This window comes from Notolepis coatsorum (assembly GCF_963971535.1).
Source record: "Notolepis coatsorum genome assembly, chromosome: 4".
Classification (NCBI taxonomy): domain Eukaryota; kingdom Metazoa; phylum Chordata; class Actinopteri; order Aulopiformes; family Paralepididae; genus Notolepis; species Notolepis coatsorum.
In genome coordinates this window covers 162332698-162351566 of record NC_140168.1, presented here as the reverse complement: position 1 = coordinate 162351566, position 18869 = coordinate 162332698, and the positions used below count along the sequence as shown (strand labels likewise).

The 18869-nt window shown below is 45.3% G+C and overlaps 1 protein-coding gene across 6 annotated transcripts in view; it reads right to left on the bottom strand.

The window, feature by feature from the left end:
• Positions 1-18869, bottom strand: part of LOC311227026 (E3 ubiquitin-protein ligase RNF31) — a 155680-nt gene that overhangs the window by 12312 nt on the left and 124499 nt on the right. For all 6 annotated transcript variants that reach the window (XM_084312528.1, XM_084312530.1, XM_084312533.1 and 3 more), the window contains one exon: positions 12023-12191. In XM_084312528.1, the coding sequence (XP_084168654.1) occupies positions 12023-12191 (169 nt within the window). The remainder of the gene's footprint in view (positions 1-12022; positions 12192-18869) is intronic.

The following is an 18869-nucleotide window of genomic DNA, read 5'->3' as shown; positions in this document are numbered from 1 at the left end:
CATCAGATGGTATCCAACTGGTATATTCCAATTCCTGATCACCATTAGAAAAAATCGATAAGTGTATAGATCCAACGTGATACAGTAGAACAGGGGTTCTCAACCTTTCTGCTGCCAAGGCACCCCTGTGTCCAATAAAATATCCCAGGGCACCCCTACATACGATAAAGACTTTTCCGGTCCTGTCTTTTTTGCTACAATGATGACAAAAGTGCTTGCTTTCAAAATAACGTTTATTTAACCCATTGAAACCGGGAAACACATTTGTGTGTATATGCAGGCTATATAATGCATTATTAGCAGGCGTTTCAGGTCTAAATGTATAAATAAATATAGCAATAGTGTGACCATTTCTCAAACAGAAAATCATGTATTTTTTTTTAAATACAGAAAAGGATCACACAACATGATAACAGTCTGGTTTAGCATGAGAACACAACATGATAACAGTCTGGTTTAGCATGAGAACACAACATGATAACAGTCTGGTTTAGCATGAGAACACAACATGATAACAGTCTGGTTTAGCATGAGAACACAACATGATAACAGTCTGGTTTAGCATGAGAACACAACATGATAACAGTCTGGTTTAGCATGAGAACACAACATAATAACAGTCTGGTTTAGCATGAGAACACAACATTGCAGCTGCACTGTTTGACTGGGGCAATCTCAGCGGTCGAATTGGTACTGGAAGGTACTGAATTGGTATTGGTAACTGTAACCTGTTTCGATGGACGAGTTAAAAACTTGTCCATTTTGTGTGAAAATTCAGCTTTGCGGTTCACGTTGGAAATATTATTCTAGTGAGGTGACGATTGATTATGACATCACATCCCTGCAGAGTGCCTTTTACTGTTTATCTGTTAAATACAGTTTTCATTCATTCATTCATTTACATTTTTTATCATAATAATCATAACACAGCGGCTGATACACTCACTTGTTCTGCAAGTAGACCATCGCCGTCGGAAACGTGTAATTAGCACTTTTCAGAAGCTGTGTGGTCCGGTCTTGAACTTTCCATAACGTGTCTCGATAAATCCATTTGATTAGATCCAGCACTGAATGCATTTAGTGATTATTATCACGACGACGATTGCGATAGCCGATTTGCATTTCCTTGATAACGGACATAGGACCCGTGATGTCACACAAATGCGACTGCTCTGGAAATGCGTTGGAAAATCTGTTGGTAAAAGTAATGACGCCTGCCGCGGACGTTAAGTTGGTGAAGTTTCTATAATAACTTTACGAAACGTGTGATCGATTTCTTTTTTAGTTCATGTTATTAGATTAGGCAATTATTGTATACACATGAAGCACTAGATAGACTATTTTGTTTAGTTAAATAGTTGCAGGGCTGTAGTTAACTTTTTTTGCACATAGCACTGGTGCTACAGAGGTTGATAGTTTTGTAGCACAGGCCAAAATCTTGTAGCACAAGTATAAAACGTGTTATATTTGTAACAGTCACAAATGTGCCTATTGTATTTGTGTTATTTAGTTGCAATTGTTTTATGTTGCATGATCATGCATACATTTATTATGTATTGTATTTTTTGTTTAAATATCAACATCATCTGTCTGTCCACCCTCAGTACATTGACTATCAATATAATATACTCGTCTGACTTCATCATATCTTTTCAAACGCACTCACACAGAGGGAGAATGCCCCCCCCCCCCCCCCCCCCCCCCCTTCCCAGTCCTCCTTCCAAGTCCCCACTCTGCTGTTCTCTGTCACTCTGAACAGGGCTTTAGCTTGTTGTTAGCTAATGCTAACGGGGCATTAATTCCGGTCTTAAACACGACGTGGTGATAAAGGAATGGCAAGGATTGCAAAGCATGTTATATGCATTTGACCCGTTGCGGAATAAAACAGCAGGGATTTGTTTTGGGTCGCGAAAACACTATCCTTGCTCTGAGTCTGTTGCAATGTCCGCGTTCCAGACAGACGCTACTGCTACTACTGAGACGGCAGAACGCTACTGCTGTGTGGAGATGCATCCTATTGGCTGTGTGCTGGAGCGGATATGAGTCACGACACCACGGATTTTCAAAATAAGAGTATCATAATGACCTTAATGTTGCTAGCTTTCGGAGCCTAGTTATTATAGCTGGAGCTGCGCGTGGGCATAAATGAGACCCGCTATAGGATTTTCAAAATAAGACTGTTGTCATTCTATATTTTTAAAGAACATTGCCAGGCATCTCGCGGAACCCCTGACAGCTCTCCGCGGAACCCCTGTGTGCCGCGGAACCCCTGTTGAGAACCGCTGCAGTAGAACACATGATTCCGCGGGGCTCAGAGGCTCCAGAATGAACTCTGATAATCCCGGCTGCATCAGTGGACTGGAAAATGTGGAGTACAGGATTTTTTTCCCCATCCATTTTCATTGAGTCCATTCCAAAATCCCTTATGTCATCTGGGAGCCGATAGGGGGCGCTTTTTTCCACATCTGATCGCCGGCGGCACTCGGGTAGACTAGGGTAGGCTCGCGTGATGCAATATGATTTCAGATCGCTTAAAAAAAAAAAAGATTCCGCGAAATCTCGTGAGTGGCTTTCAACGAGATATTAATAATTCCGAGAAAACTTGTGAGTGGCATGGAAAGTGTTAAACAACCAATGGTACACACTACCCTGAAAAGCATGTGCATATCGGTGTGTGGAGTGAAGTTGTGGAATAATTAACCTGAATACATCAAACTGAGTAAACATGTGGCACAATTTAAAAATCAGCTAAAAAAATACACATTAGAGAAATACAGAAATGAGTAATGAGGATAAACAAAGTTATGTTATATTGTGTATAGTGCTGTACTTTTTTTAATATAAGTAAAAGTATATACTATTGTAATATACTAAATTATGTTATATCTAGTTTAATGGAAGAACACAAATGTAAGGGGGTAGGGATCAATAAGCTTAGCTTCCCTCTACAAATTTTTTGGACATGTCTGCTAACCAAACACATTGCTCTTGACCTGATGGACCCTGATGGAAACAAGACAAACGTCTTTCTCAGGTTTGCATCCCCTTAACAATTGTGTGTATTGAGCCGTACTGTATTGTACCCATTCTGCAATCTGTTAAATAAAGTTTTCATTCATTCATTCACCTTTTGTTTATAATTCCTTTTTTTTATGTTTTTTAATTTGTTGTTATGATTGTTTGGTTTGACGGAACAAGATACCGTGATTTGTTTGGAGGAAATGGAGAATTACATGTTAAAAAATTTACTTTTCATTCATTCATTCATTCATATTTTAAATAGCATGTGTCCGGATGGCAGAATTCAGTACTGTATCTACAAAACCTTCTGTTTAATCATCTTCTCTTTATTCATTTGCTTAGATTTTCTGTACACGTGATCTCAAGAAGGTGCTGAACGAGCTCAGTTGCAGTTTTTCATGTCTGGTCATTTTTAGCATGGTGTTATTACAATAAGAAATGATAAAAAAATAAAAATAAAAAACAGAATTGATATTCTCCTTTGGTTCATTACAATTTATTCAAGCCTAGTATCAGACACAATATTTCTGACACTGGGAATACATTCCCTGAGATCCATAGATGTCCCTAGATACCAAGAATGGACCTTGTAGAAGTGGAGCAATCTTCCATTTACTTAGGTATGTTTTTTATGTGGATTTTCAGAAAATAGGGCTAGGGCTCAAGAGGTTAAAGGGGAACTATCTTATAAATGGCCTTTTTCAGTGTTTAGCATTGTTTCCTAGCTATGTGGACTTATATTAATATGATCTATGTCTCTAATTCTCATATTGGCGCATTCTTCCAATTCTCCTCTCACAATATTCACCCTCACTGAACTGAGTCATCTGAAAATGTGCTGATTTGTGATGTCAGAGAGACTCAGCTGCATGATAATGTGGCTGTGTGGCATCAGGCTCTCGATCATAAGATCTTGAGGTAGAAAAATGCTGTTTTTGAGGACTTGATTAGAAATACAAAACAATGAATAATAAAAAAAAAAAAAAAATTACAGAGGTGTTCCATAAACTCACAGGAATTGTGTAAAAGTGCCCAAATAGTGAAATGCTTAAGTTTAGAAATGAACAGATAGATGTGATAAATAATTTAGATTTACCGTGTACAAGCTAGCTGCATGCCTGTTGGTGAGAATTGTGCGTTCAGTGTAGGATGCAGTAGGGTTTACATATATCTACACTTGGAAACACTACTGGATCCTACACTGTGAACGGAACCTGTGTACCTAGAACAGGACACTGATGCTGCTTATGAGTCCTTTCTGGATATATTCATGAATCTGTACAATAAGCATTGCCCATTAGTCAAATGTAACAGGAAAAATTACTGTACAAAACCCTGGTTAACCAAGGGACTGATGAACGCCAGTAAAAAGAAAAACATTTTGTATAAGCAATTTATTACAAATAGGACAGAAGAGTCTGAATTGAAATATAAACTATATAAAAACAAACTAACCAATATTATGAGGAATTGTAAAAAGGTTTTTTATGCCAACTTACTAGAAAGGAATAAACATGATAGCAAGGGTATTTGGAAAGTGCTTAATGACATAATAAGAAAAGGGCCAAAAGGTGGACTGTATCCAAATTACTTCATTGAGGACGGCAGGAAAAATATAGGGATGCACCGAATGGGAAATTCTTGGCCAAAACCGATACCGAAAATAGGAAACAGTTGGCCGAAAACCGAATGCCGAAAGGCCGAAAATGAATAATAGAAAAATATATATATAATGTATTTTTTTTGTTCAGCTACCTGATTATGACAAAAGACATGATTATGGCAAAACTTAACTTAAATAATATTAATAAAAGTCAAGTGCATTTTCTTTTCTCTGTAGAATAACTACAACCAAGTGCATTCAGAACAAAGCCAAGGTGCTTTAAAACTGCATAAAAATCTGCACACACAAGAGGGAGAATAGCTTATATAGCAGACTTAATGATGTTACTGTAGTGGCTACAGTAAGCATTTTATATAAAAGTACTCTTATAGTATTTTTGTATGACAAGTTGACAACTAATAAAGAAACTTGAACTACTGTCATAATTCACTGCGTTCTAGCCTACAGGGAAGGACTTGTATATACTACATCTCCTGTGACTCTTAGCGGGGGATGACGTAGCTTAAGAAAGACGATTGAAAGAGGAACTGAAGTGTTGTTAGCTAGCTTAACGCTAACGTTAGTTAAGGTTTTTAACCGCGACGGCATATAGTAATGGCGAGGATATAAAGCATGTTAAAGACGCATTTATTGGACGGGCTGCGCGCAGAGTTTACATAGAAACAGCGCGACAGGGGCAGGTGGCGCACGGAGATTACGTTCGTCACCAACACCGGGAGACACTAGGATTCGCCTGTTCGAATCCAGCTCCCGGCGTTGCTATCAGTTTGGCTGTCCTCTCACGCTGATACAATTGGCTGTATCAGGGGGTGGGAAGCTGAAGGGTGGGTCCTGGGCGTTGTGGACAGCGACCCCTACAGTTCGGTCGGGGCGCCTGCTCAGCGAGGGTTGGATCTGAGGAGAGATAGTGTGGCCTCCCACACGCTACACTCTCCCCGGTGAGAACCTGCGCGGCCAGGTTGGCCTGCCCCAGGCTGCACATGCGTCGGAGGAAAGCATGTGACAGTCTCCGGTCTCCCGGACCAACAGTAGGGGAAAGTATGCAACAACCAGGAAGGGTGGGATGGGAGAAAAATCGGGAAAAAGGAGGGGAAGAAAGATAATAAAAAAAAAAAAAAAAAAAAAAAAAAAAAAAACGACTCCTGAGTCCCAAGAGGAGTTATCACAGGCTGCAACACCTCACAGCACAGCGTGTCTCCGCGAGTAGGGTCCAGCTGCAGCGCCGGAGAATCCTCTCAAGGGGCAAGCCTGTGGCAGCCACAAACCTACTACTTTCTATATAGCAGTTGGGAGGTGCGCTGTTTTAAGTGAGTGACGAGCGAGTGTTATTGGATTGATTGATTGATTGAACATCCAAGCTGCTTCTATAGAAAGAAGGTTCGTGGCTGCCACAGGATTGCCCAGTGAGAGGATTCACCGGCGCTGCAGCTGGACCCTATTGGTCTCAGACCGGAGAGGAGAACTGCGCTGCAGCTCGCTACAATCTACATAAAAATGATCACAGGCTGCCAGAACGCAGGACTGAAGAGCTCACGTTGCGCATGTAATGACTGACGCCGCGTTTTGATAAAGTCATCACAACAACACGCGTTAGGTTACAGGTTGTTTATGTTCTTTGACTTTCGGTGATATATTTTCGGTGAAAAAACTCTTTCCAGGGTATCTGCAGGTTTAGCCCAGTCAGATTTAAGGCTTTTTAAGACTTTTTAATGCCACTCAGAATTAAATTTAATACCAATTTCACAATAACAAAATGGCAAAAATCATGCAACAACACCAATTAGTTTAAGTTTAGGGACACATTGGTCCAAAGATGTTTATTAAAACATAACTTGGAAACTTTAAAATCTTGAACTTAAAGGAGTAACTGGATTGGATGAATTTCAACAAAGGGGTGCCAAACATAAATAGAAAATATAGCTATACAAAATATACCAGGGGCCAAGCAGCAAGTGCAACAGCCACATTTCCGTCAGAACACATACTACCATAGGACTTATACCTGTAAGAACACATGACTATCACCATAGAACTGATACCTGTCAGAACACATAACTATTACCATAGGACTGATACCTGTCAGAACACATGACTATGACTGATACCTGTCAGAACACATAACTATTACCACCCTCCCCAGGGTATCAAAAAAGTCAACCAACAAACAAGATTCTTGTGCCGGATCTCCTCTCTGGTAAACAAGAATACCCTGAAGACTCTAACAGGAGCACTCATTCAAGGGTACTAGGACTATGCCTGTTACCAAAGCACCTCAAAGGCACTAAACACAAGATTACAAACATCACAAAACAAACTTGTCAGACTGCTTAACCTCACTCCTAAAACCCACTTTACCCCTGCCCACATTCAAAACCGCTCTTAAAGAGCACCTACGAGAGGCTGCAATTAGAAACTGGGCACCGTAAATGTCAACCCCCCCCCCCCCCCCCTCCAAATGTACAGTCTCCGATACCGATCGTTTTTGATTAAAAAGAAATAAAAATGTATTTTATATAATTTTTTTTATAAAATATATATATTATATAATTAGACTTGTACTATCTGCGAGACATCGCCACCACGCAACAAGTCAAAATGCTCTCTATCTGCAAACAGCGCCACTGTCTGTGTACTCTAGTAGCCTCCAGCTCCAAAAAGGATTCTCCGGCGCTGCAGCTGGGCCCTATTGGTATAACGTTACTACTGTCACATTCAGCAAGCCCTCAGCTCGAATACGCATTGAAACAATGTTATAAGACATTGATATCAGGAGCTATCTGTAGCTACTGCTAGCCGGCTAGATGACGTTAAGGTCAACTATTTAGTTCAATCGGCCATTTCGTTTTGAACTGTGAACTAACGTCAGCTAACGCAAGCTAACGGAGATATCAACATGGACTACTAGACTTCCTGGGGCATTTGTTGATATCCGGAGCTATCAGTAGCTAGCCGGCTAAATACCGTTAGACAATGCCTACTAAAAGTGAATAGTTGACTGGGTAATTTTGTTTAAACAGTAACGATAGCTAGGTAGCTAACGTTAGCTCAGGTCGAATGCACTATAGACTCAGCAGAGGAGCCTCCTCCTCTGTGTTTACAAACTCTACACGGGTGCGGGCGGGGCTAGGGAGCAGCGGCAGTTTGCAGGTCCTGTGCGTCTGAGACAAGCGAGTGAGATCGGGGCATCCCTACTTTCTATGGCATTTTTAAGACCTGAAAGATGGATTTAAGACATTTTAAGACAAACTAAGGCCTTAATTATTGATAAACAAATGTAAGACTTTTTAAGGATCCGCGGACATTCTGTCTTTCGGCCGAAAGCCGAAAGGCCATTTTTGGCCATTTTCGGCCGAAAGTTCTGTGCATCCCTAGAAAAATAGTAATATGGAGGAAGTGGCCGATGGCTTTAACAAGTTCTTTGTAGGGGATGGACCTAGTCTAGCTGAAAAAAATCACAGAAAGCAGTCAGACACTAAATGTGGGTGTAGAAGACTCAATCCATAGAAACCAAAGCTCCATGTTTCTTACTCCAACAGATGGAAATGCAATCATGGCCATACTCAAGAACTGTAAAAATAAAACATCAACGGATTGGAATGACATTGACATGACCGTGATTAAGAACGTAGCGGAAGGATTTGTAGAACCATTCACACACATCTGTAATTTGTCTTTACAATCGGGAATATTACCGATATTTAAAACGGGACAAACACCAGTTTACAAATTATAGGTTTAAAGGTTTATAAGGTTTCTCTGCTTTCCCAATTTTCTAAGATTCTGGAGAAGATTTATGTAAAAAGACTTGAAGAGTTCATTGAGAAACACAAATTGCTGATTGACAGCCACTTCAGGAGGAATAGATCCACCACCATGGCCCTCATTGAGAGGAAATAACAACTTCAATTGACAAAAAACACCATGTACTGGGAATTTTTATTGACCTTCAAAAAGCTTTCGATACGATTGACCATAGTATTTTAATTAAAAAGATGGAAAGATATGGCATTAGGGGTATAGCATTGGAATGGATTAAAAGTTACTTGAGTAATAGGAATACATTTGTTCAAATGGGCAGTGCCATCTCAACAAACAGGAATATTAGGTGTGGCTTACCACAAGGTTCAATTCTGGGTCCAGTTTTGTTTCTTTTGTACATTAACGATATCTGTAAAGTATCTGAAACAATGAAATTTGTGCTTTTTGCAGATGATACAAATATGATTTGCTCTGGTGAGAGTTTACAACAGATTTTGAATGAAACCATAACTGAATTGATCAAATTAAAAAAGTGGTTTGACAAAAACAGATGGTCTCTAAACTTGAACAAAACAAAACTAATGATTTTTGGAAATTGTAATTATGACACACCGATCCAAGTTAAGATAGATACCGTTATTGAAAGAGTTCAGAAAACCACTTTTTTTAGGAGTGATCATAAATGAAAAAATGTGTTGGAAGCCTCACATAAGCCATGTAAGAGCAAACATTTCAAAGAGTGTGGGTATTATGTGGAGGTCAAGGTATTGGCTGAACCAACAATCTTCTTTTATCTTATATAATGCTTTGGTCCTTCCACATCTGAATTATTGTGTTGAGGTGTGGGGAAATACCTATGAAACCAACCTACTTCCTTTGGTTATGCTCCAAAAAAGAGCAATCAGGATTGTAACCAATGAGCTATAAAGCACATACAAATTCTTTGTTTTTAAAAGTTTCAGTCCTGAAATTAAAGGACCTGTCTGAGAGGCGTCCCGCTGCAGAACAGCAGAACAGCACCCCACAGTCCTTATGTCTGCCCAGTCCTTGGGCCTTTTGTACAGCCGCTCCCTAATCCACGGTGTGGATTAGTTCATGGAAAGGCTCAACTGTCTTCCGGAGTCGTTGTCGGGGCGTCCTCTGGGATGGCTGGTAACTCAATAAGCTTGGCCACTGGTCTGGTGTAGGTCCTATCGTCCACCTGCACCTCTGCAGACCGCACCTTCCCGTCGGCACTCCTGATGGTCTTCGTGACCCGGCCTACAGGCCACAGCGCTCTAGGTAGCCTCTGGTCAATCACCATCACCACCGTGCCGACAGTGAGGTTCTCTGTGTCCTTCACCCATTTCTGCCTGGACTGCAAGGAGGGCAAGTAGTTATGCAGGAAGTGGGTCCAGAACTGGTCGGCTAACACCTGACTGTGTCGCCATCTTCTCCGGCTGAGGATTTCGGATTCAGGGTACACCACTGGAGGGAGTGAGGAGTCGGGCCGCCCCATGAGGAGGTAGTTGGGGGTCACCGCGTCCACGTCGGCTACATCTGTCGACACATATCCCAGCGGCTTGGAGTTGAGGATTCCTTCTACCTCAGTCAGTACTGTCCGCAGGACTTCTTCGGTCACTGTCTGTGCTCCAAGAGAAACGTAGAGTGCAGCCTTGATAGACTTGACTTCCCGCTCCCAGGCCCCGCCAAAGTGGGGTGCATTTGGGGGGTTGAACTGGAAGCGGATCTGGCGCTTTGCCAGTTGGGTCTGCAGCTCTTTACCCATGTTCTGGAAACTTGCTCTGAGTTCCGATTCTCCCCCACGGAAGTTGGCCCCACGGTCGGAGAGGAGTTCGAAGGGGTTCCCTTGTCGTGCCACAAACCTTCTGAGCCACATGAGTCGGTATCCATGTTGTGTAGCACGTCTAGGTGGACACACCTAGTGGTCATACACTTGAAAACTATTCCCCATCTTTTCTCAGTACCCCGACCTCGCTTGACCTGAAACGGGCCGAAGCAATCCACTCCTGTTGAGTAGAATGGAGGCTTCATGAGGCGGAGACGGCACGGGGGCAGATCTGCAATCTTGGGAATAGACGTCTTTGCCCTCCACTTTTGGCACTCCGGGCAGAGGGTCGGGAGGAATGGTGCTGCAGAACAAGCTCCACTGCAGCTATACTTGGGTGATCCTCGGCTGGGGAGTAGTGAGGTGCACGGGCAGGGGAGACCTGCGTTTCACCTACTCTTTCTGGGTGGAGTTGGCGAACTGGAGTCTGATGCTGTGATGACCTCCTTGACGACTGAGCTGAGGATCGGGAGGAATGGTGCTGCAGAACAAGCTCGGTTTGCTTCTGAGCAGTCTCACTCTGTTGCCGCGCAGTCTCCTGAGCTGTCTCGCTCTGTTGCCGCGCACTGCGTGCAGTCTCCAGAGCCGTCTCACTCTGTTGCCGCGCAGTCTCCAGAACTTGGTGCATTATTGCTTCGTGCACATTCTGCATTGGTGGCATGGGGGATGTGCTTCTAGCGGGACTGGGCTGTGCTTTATCCTCTTCATGCCTGCGCAGCTGCTCTATGTCACGCTGGCGTGTATGTTCCACTAGGTAATCGTCTAGCCATCTCGGGCGCTGCACGGTGCGTTTGGGCCGCACGGATGGTGAAGCGGGGAGGCGCGTCCCTTTTTTTTTCTTTTTTTTTTTAAACTTTGACCAGTCAGCTGGTTCTTTTTAGCGTTTATCGCTTTTTCATCGCACTCATACTTGGTCAAGTTCGACCGACAGAAGCAGGCTGAAAGGGTTCAGATGGGGGGGAAGACACTCTGGGAAAGGCATGGCTGCCGTCCGGGATTCGAACGCGCTCAGCCCCAGATCCGCGCGAGCGCGGTTGTCCACGGCGCTGAAATAGCACTCGCGGTACGTGGTGAGCTACTGGAGCTCCCCCCCGAGGCGCGTCCCTTCTTGACTGGTTGCCATATCGTTGACTCTATCCGGTTCGAAGGACCATTTGTAGTGAAGCTCTTGGTGGTTAGGAAATGTAGTCAACAACACGGGGTGTCTAGTCAGGACACGGGAGGCAGGAACGTTCTTTGATGAGTTTTATTATCAATGGACAGACAGATGCACAGGCAATTTCTACTTCTATTTTCCATTAACACGGTGGGAGTATGTGAGAGTGTGTGTGGTTTTGTGATCAGGGACGCACACATGAACTGAAGGAATCACTAAGCCCACTAGTATATATAGATGCTGGCTATCGACAGACATGTCTAGACATGTCTGAGGCATCCAGCTGCAGAACAGCAGAGCAGCCCCCCACAGCCTTTATGTCTGAGAGGCGTCCCGCTGCAGAACAGCAGAACAGCACCCCACAGTCCTTATGTCTGCCCAGTCCTTGGGCCTTTTGTACATTACTCACTTGTGCCTTGTATATTATCTTATAACTTTTTTCATGAAAAATATCTCTTTATTTTTAGCATTCACTTGTAATTATATTGTTCTTTTTTAGTCAAGTATTGTGTGATCTGTGTGATTTTGTGTGAAGGGCGGACTAGCAAACTAAGATCTTCATTGTACAGCAAACTGCCTCTTTAACTGTGCACATGGCAATAAATAATCTTGAATCATGTAACCAGCGACTCACCTGTCGAAGGCGCTGCAGGTAGAGGGCTTCTGGCTCTTGGTGCTCCATGGGAGGGATGGCCACGTGCCACCGCTGCAGCTCTGCCACCATCTCCGCCGTGTTGAAGAGGACGGCCGGGTCGGCCTGGCTGTGGTTGATCAGCTCCACCAGACGCTCCTTATAATGCACCCTGACGAAAGGACAAGGATGAATAATAATAATAATAACTTTATCTATATTATATAGCACCTTTCATACATGGATTGCAGCTCAAGTGCTTCACAGCAAATAGCATAACATTAACATAGGCATAGAATTTGCATACAGTCGACAGAAGAAAAGCAATGCATAAAGTACAGACATAAGATAGGCATAAAATAAGTACAGTATTGCTCGAAAGCATGTGAAGGTTAAGTGCCTGCCCAGATTATCCTAGACGGGGATTGGAACCCGCAACCTTCCAGTCGCAATCCCACATTTCTCAAACCATCTGACCACAGATTATTTCTGTCCCATGTTCCGCTTGGCCTCTCCCACCCACACTGCCCTGTACTTACTATGAAGCACATCCCATCAAAAGGATCTACTAAAAAAAAGGGGATCCAATTTGTATTGCACTACGAAACGTCCCCTGCAATTCCTTTATTAGGCTAATTGATTAGTCAATAATACATGAATATTTTTATTAATTGCACCTGGCATCATTGTTTGGCTGTGATGTAAGTTACACAGTGAGAGGAGAGCATCTGCTAAATGCCTTAAATGTAAGTGATGAGGTTTTGGCGGTTTGTAACGAGGAGAAATTAGATTCACACGTCCTATGATGGCGATTATGTACATAGTGTCCACAGTCGACGTGTATCTTTAACTGTGAATCAATGAATATACATTATACATACATTTAAGCAACAAAATCCTGTTTTAGCTACTACACAGACCAATGCAATTTTTAACAAAGTGCAGCAATTTTTGGAATAATATATATAGATAGCACAAAGGACCTTTCGTAAACTCAAGCACTCTTTGAGGTAAAAGTTAAACGCAGTACTTTCAAGTACATTCCAGAACAGTTGACCATTGGAAAAAAATAACTCTTGGTTGATCTCAATTTCTTTTATTTTTTTAGTATTCTGTATGAACAAACCAGTCTAAGATTTTTTTTTATTTGCTATGTATTATACTTTATACGTATAGCACATGCATGAGTCTGGTCTCCTTTGAAAGGTAACATCTTACACAGGGTATCTGCAGGTTTAGCCCAGTCAGATTTAAGGCTTTTTAAGACTTTTTAATGCCACTCAGAATTACATTTAATACCAATTTCACAATAACAAAAATCACAGAACGACACCAATTAGTTTAAAGGTTAGTTGTAACGTTAGTTCTGTATCGTTAGTGGCTTAGCTTGGCTTCGCCTTCTGCCTTCTGCACTATCTCGCGTACGTGCACGCGTACTGAATAAACCACAAATGTACCTCTAATACCAGTATTAGTCTGACCACACCCCTCATCAGCTTACCTTCATAAGCAGGTGTGTGGTCACCTGCTCTCCTCCTTCTCGCTTTCACCACAAGGAAGAGGTGCCTCGGTAGATCCCCACACTTGACACCATGATGGAAGAAATTGGATTAGGAACAGCTTGGGAAACAAGGATACGTTGACATCATATCTTTATTTTCTCTCTCACTATTTTCGAGAAAATACGGCGATATTGTCTTCGTACTGGAGTGTCTAGAAGATGATGATCATTCTACAAACCCTCCACCGGTTTTCGTATTGGGAGCACGCCGCTGCATGCTTCTCAACTGCAGTTCCTTGCTGTGTTTGTTGGGGTGAAACCTGTCAGGCCACAGCTGAACTGTCGGACATGCCGCTGTTGTGAGGAGCGGTGCGTTCCAGGTTGGGTGAGTAGTGTTTGCTGGCGGGCTCCACTTGTCTGTTAGTGCTATGGGGGCTACTAGACAAAGTTTATGGAAACCGGCCCCAGGCTAGGGTCCTTTGTTTAGCCGTCTAGGCGACAGAAGGCCTTGGTCTGGCGACCATTATAGTTTTAACTAGTGGGCCGCGACCATTGACACTGGTGATCCCTGTGTGTTCTGGACGAGTGGATTCTCTCTGTCACCGTGTTAAGACCCCATCTTTCATATCCAAATGAGAGTATTCCTTCACGAGGGGATATGTGCATGTAATGTGCGATAGCGGCAGATTCATGTTCAAAGTCAGCTATACAGGCCAGTTGGTACTGTGCTGATTCCGCCGGACGTGTTATTGTCACCGTTGTGAAGCGGTGTTGACGTCTTGTTTTATCTTTTCTCTTAAAAAGTGAGGAGGGTTCAGAACGGCGGCCTGTCTGGGTGAGTGTTATGTCATTGTTTACATGTTCATAGCTTACGGTTAGCCGGTCGGTGGCCTGGCGCGGGGAGCTTGGCTTCTCGCGCGCCGCCGGGAGCTCGCTCCTGATCGCGTGCGTCGTAGATCGGCGTCTCGCGAGCGGAAGCGATAGCACCCGAACGGCTGGAGCAGCCGTTAGCTTGATGCTATTCTGTTGAACGTGCTTTGATTTTTAACATGTTTTACACTCTTGACCACGACGTCATCCTTGACAGGGGATGTTCGTCAACCCTGCCCGAGCCTAGACGGGGATTGCGTCAACAAAGAGGACTGTAGCGACTGGTGGAGCGGCGACGCTGCCCGGATCGAACAACACGGGACGCTTGTGACTGCACTTCGCTGATCTGCGTTCCGGGCAGGTACGGGGTTGGCCAGACCCTCATAACACGTCTTCTGGTTTTACCTTGCTAAATGTATTGTGAATGACGGTGTTTTTTCCCAAAACGTGTGTTGTTGCAATGCATTTGAGATACGTTGCGGGTTGTGTGTGAGCTGTTTTTGTCACTGGCAGTAGCTTCTCCGTGCAGGTCGTGATGTATTGATCTGGTTGTTGTGTGAGAAACATCATGGTGTTTATGTGTACCGTGTACTCACTACTAAGGCAACTAACCTATGAAGCTATGCTTGGTGACGAGTGAGTAAAAGAATGTTCTTTCTCAGACTGTAATGACAATGGACAGTGAGTTCACACATTAACAGGTTTCCTGTTTTAACTGGCCGTATTGAGGGTGAAATAGGAGGATTGTGTTTTTCCCCCCCCGGTTCCCTGGGGACTTTATCACCTCCTATCAGACATGTTGTGCATTAATTGTGTCTTTTGTGTGGTAGGGATACGATGTAACTCTCAGCTTGATTGCTGAGGTTGTGCTAAATCTGCTGGAGAAACTTATTTCCTAAAGGGAAATTGGTTTGGTTGCTGTCATGTGTGTTTAGCAAGGCCTGTGGTCGATACTAATCAAGAATGATGTATTCTCTCATTGTGATGATGATGGGTTGTGTGTGTCATGTGACCTACAACTGGGTTGTACTGGCCACAGAAGCACATGTGTATGTTGGACCGGGGTTCTTAGAGCCCTCTCTATTCTGTGTTTTTCCTTAGTAAAAATCAGATAGCAGGTTAGCTCGTGCGCTGTGTGGAGCTGTGAAACGCTTCATAGAGCTGACTATGACTGTGTCATATTCTCTTTTTGTCGTTACGTCGTATCATGGGTGTGGGGTCGTAAAGGGGTGAACTGGTAACCTTTCCTCTCCCCATTGTCTGTCGGTCAGGGGTACACCCCCTGTCCTTCAAGGTTCCCGTCACGTGGCGGTTCGGCACGTTACGGGGGGGGGGGGGGGGGGGGGGGGAGGGAGTTCCTGGTCCCACGGCCTGGTATATTGGGCGTGTGCACCGCAGGAATTCCCCCGCCATAGAGTACGTCACCGTGCGCGTCTCTGTTGGTAGGACTTCCGTGTGCTGTTCAGGTCCATGTGATGGATCTGTTTTCAGGGGGGGTGGTCAGGGCTCCTCCTCACCAAGCGCCTACTCAGGCCTTCTGTGAGTTCGGACTCCTTCTTCCATGTGATCCATGTGAGGAAGCCTCCATCAGAGTACAGAGCCTTCCTCCTCAGATTGTCAAAGTGAGTGGACCCTCTAGAAGGGTCCTTTTCTATTGTATGTATATTCGATTCAATTCGTTTATTGAGTGTGTATGGGTTCGGTGCCTCTTCCCCGGAGGCCCTAAAACCAGTTTTTTACATGGCTCAAGGTGCAATATATTCTTTTCAATCTGTACAGCTCGCGTGGGAAGTCTCTCTGGGGATCCCCGTCTCTTTCCTATGGGAGGGTGGTGGGATGTAAAAATGTGAAAATTTTTTACCCCGGCTGTGTAGACTGGGATACATACTGTTGATGCTTCCTTCTTTCTATTCCAGAAGTGTTGGAGTTAGGGAGTGTCACACCCCTCTTGTCGTTCCCCTGGGCGCCTTGGGGATTCAATGGCAGGTCTAAATAGCCTGTTCATTGATGGGGGTGTGTCCCGACGCACGTATAGTGCTAGCTCGCTGTAAACAGGCGATTGACTGGCACGCCTTAGTTGCTTGTGGTTGAAACAGCGTTTTTATAAAGCAACTGAGATGGGGGTTTTTCCTCTTCCGGCGACCACATCCCATGACCTGGGTGGGTTGTCGACGGATCCTCGTTCATGTCTGGGGGATGATGACGGGATGGATCTGAACATATGTAGTGGGGTCTCACGCCCTTGGGGTGGGCCACCAGGCGCGGTTTGTCCCGACGTCTGGGTGGCGCCTTCTTTTCATGTTAAGATCAACACGCATATCTGCCCTTTTCCTGGGGCATGTCGGCGTGGTTAGGGCACGGGACTGGTTCTGGTCACGCTGGTCCAGATCAGTTGAACCCGTTGTCCGCCGGGGATGCAGATCTGCTGTTCTGGTACCCTGAGGGACTTGGGCTTTTTTCAGGGGGAAAAATGCCAGGTCGGTCTGGGTGTCACAGGGTTAAGCGCTATGGAGACCCTGGTTGGGTATGTTTTTACTCAGCACTGTCGTCATGGCTTACGGCCATGCCATTCTGTACGCGCTCGATCTCGTCGGATCTCGGCCGCTACACAGGTTGGTCCTGGTTAGTACTTGGTTGGGAGACCGCCGGGGAATACCAGGAACGGTGTGCTTAGGGGCTGGTTCTCCATTGTTTTTCGCTCCTCTCTCACGCATGGCGAAGAGGGGCCTGTGGGGGTGGTTTTTTGACCTCCTCTGGTGACCCTGTGCTTCCCGTACCGCCAGGCCCGGTCCGAAGTGATGTTTGCGACCCGTAGGCCTGGGTTAACCCTTTTTGGAAACTGAAACACTTGTACTGCGGTATAGCCGGTGTATACCCGCAGGTGTGTTTGAGTTTTTTCTTGAGGGGTTATAGGAACAACCACCGCATTGGGTAACACCGAGGTGGTTGGTTCCCTGGTGTGTTGGAGCAGTGTCAACTCCCGGGTTCACCGGTTGAGGGTGCCCCTGCACGTTCATGACGTCTGCCAATCGTGTCAGCCTTCTCTGCCTCGACCCCTCTGGGTGGGGGTTGTTAAATGGAGGCTTGGTCATGCAACACCGCCAGCTTACGCTCCTTCCGCCGGGGCGGCTGTGTTCAGCTGTCCCCTCTGGCGCCTGTCTCGTCCGCAGTCTCCAGGCTAGGGTTAACAGCCTGTTGCCTGGTTTTTCCCCGGTGCGCTGCCTGCTTCCGTTGGTTAACCTTTTTTGTGTGCTTACGGCCATGCTGACTGCCTATTCTGCAGGGTCAGTGTGCCAGGCGGTGTACTATTGGGGGGACGGGGCCCGCTCGGCTTACTGGCCTGGTTGGTTCCGCCTGGGAATACCAGGTGCAGTAACTGAGGGGCCTTTGTCCGAATACGCTGGCGATGTGGGGGGCGGGGCACTACGTGCCCACCTGGTGGGGTCTTGATGCTGGCATCATGGACTTCTCCGGGCCCCCATTCCAGGGAGTCCAGTCCTTTTGGTGGGTCTGGGTCTTCCTTCGTGCTCCGCTGCTACGGCCTTGCCACGGGGTTGGGTTTGCCCTTGACCCCGTGATTCTGGGGGCAGTAACGAGGTTGTTCCTCCGTTCGTTCCCGGGTGGCATGCGGGTTGTGCGTGTGTGTAGTCGTGGGTCAAGCCACGGTCTGCTCACCCTGTGCGTTAAGTTGCTTGAGAGCTCTTCGCACGGTCGGGTCCGTCGCCTTCCCGTGAAGCCTCTAATAGGGGGGATACCCTCCATTAGGGGGGGTCGGGGGGGCTCGGCCCTCCCTGTTCTGATGGTTTTGGGGGGCTGTCAGCGGGGTGTATTTGTCAGCCAAGTGGCTCCGCTTGGCCTCCCTTGTGCAGAAGGCGAAGCCAAGCTAAGCCACTAACGATACAGAACGTTAGGTTATGACTATAACCAAGTTCTGTTAGTTAGGGGCGATGCTTGGCTTCGGACGGCCGCTGCAGCCCTTGACCTCACCTTGTGGTGAAAGCTTGGGAAGGAGGAGAGCAGGTGACCACACACCTGCTTATGAAGGTAAGCTGATGAGGGGTGTGGTCAGACTAATACTGGTATTAGAGGTACATTTGTGGTTTATTCAGTACGCGTGCACGTACGCGAGATAGTGCAGAAGGCAGAAGGCGAAGCCAAGCATCGCCCCTAACTAACAGAACTTGGTTATAGTCATAACCTAACGTTTAGGTTCGTGTTAACGTTAGATAATGTACAAAATAAACGTTTTCCGCTGCTATAGACGTCGCTCTTTTAACGCGCGCACACACACACACACACACACACACACACACACACACACACACACACACACACACACACACACACACACACACACACACACACACACACACACACACACACACACACACACACACACACACACACACACACACACACACACACACACACACACACACACACACACACACACACACACACACACACACACACCTCCCC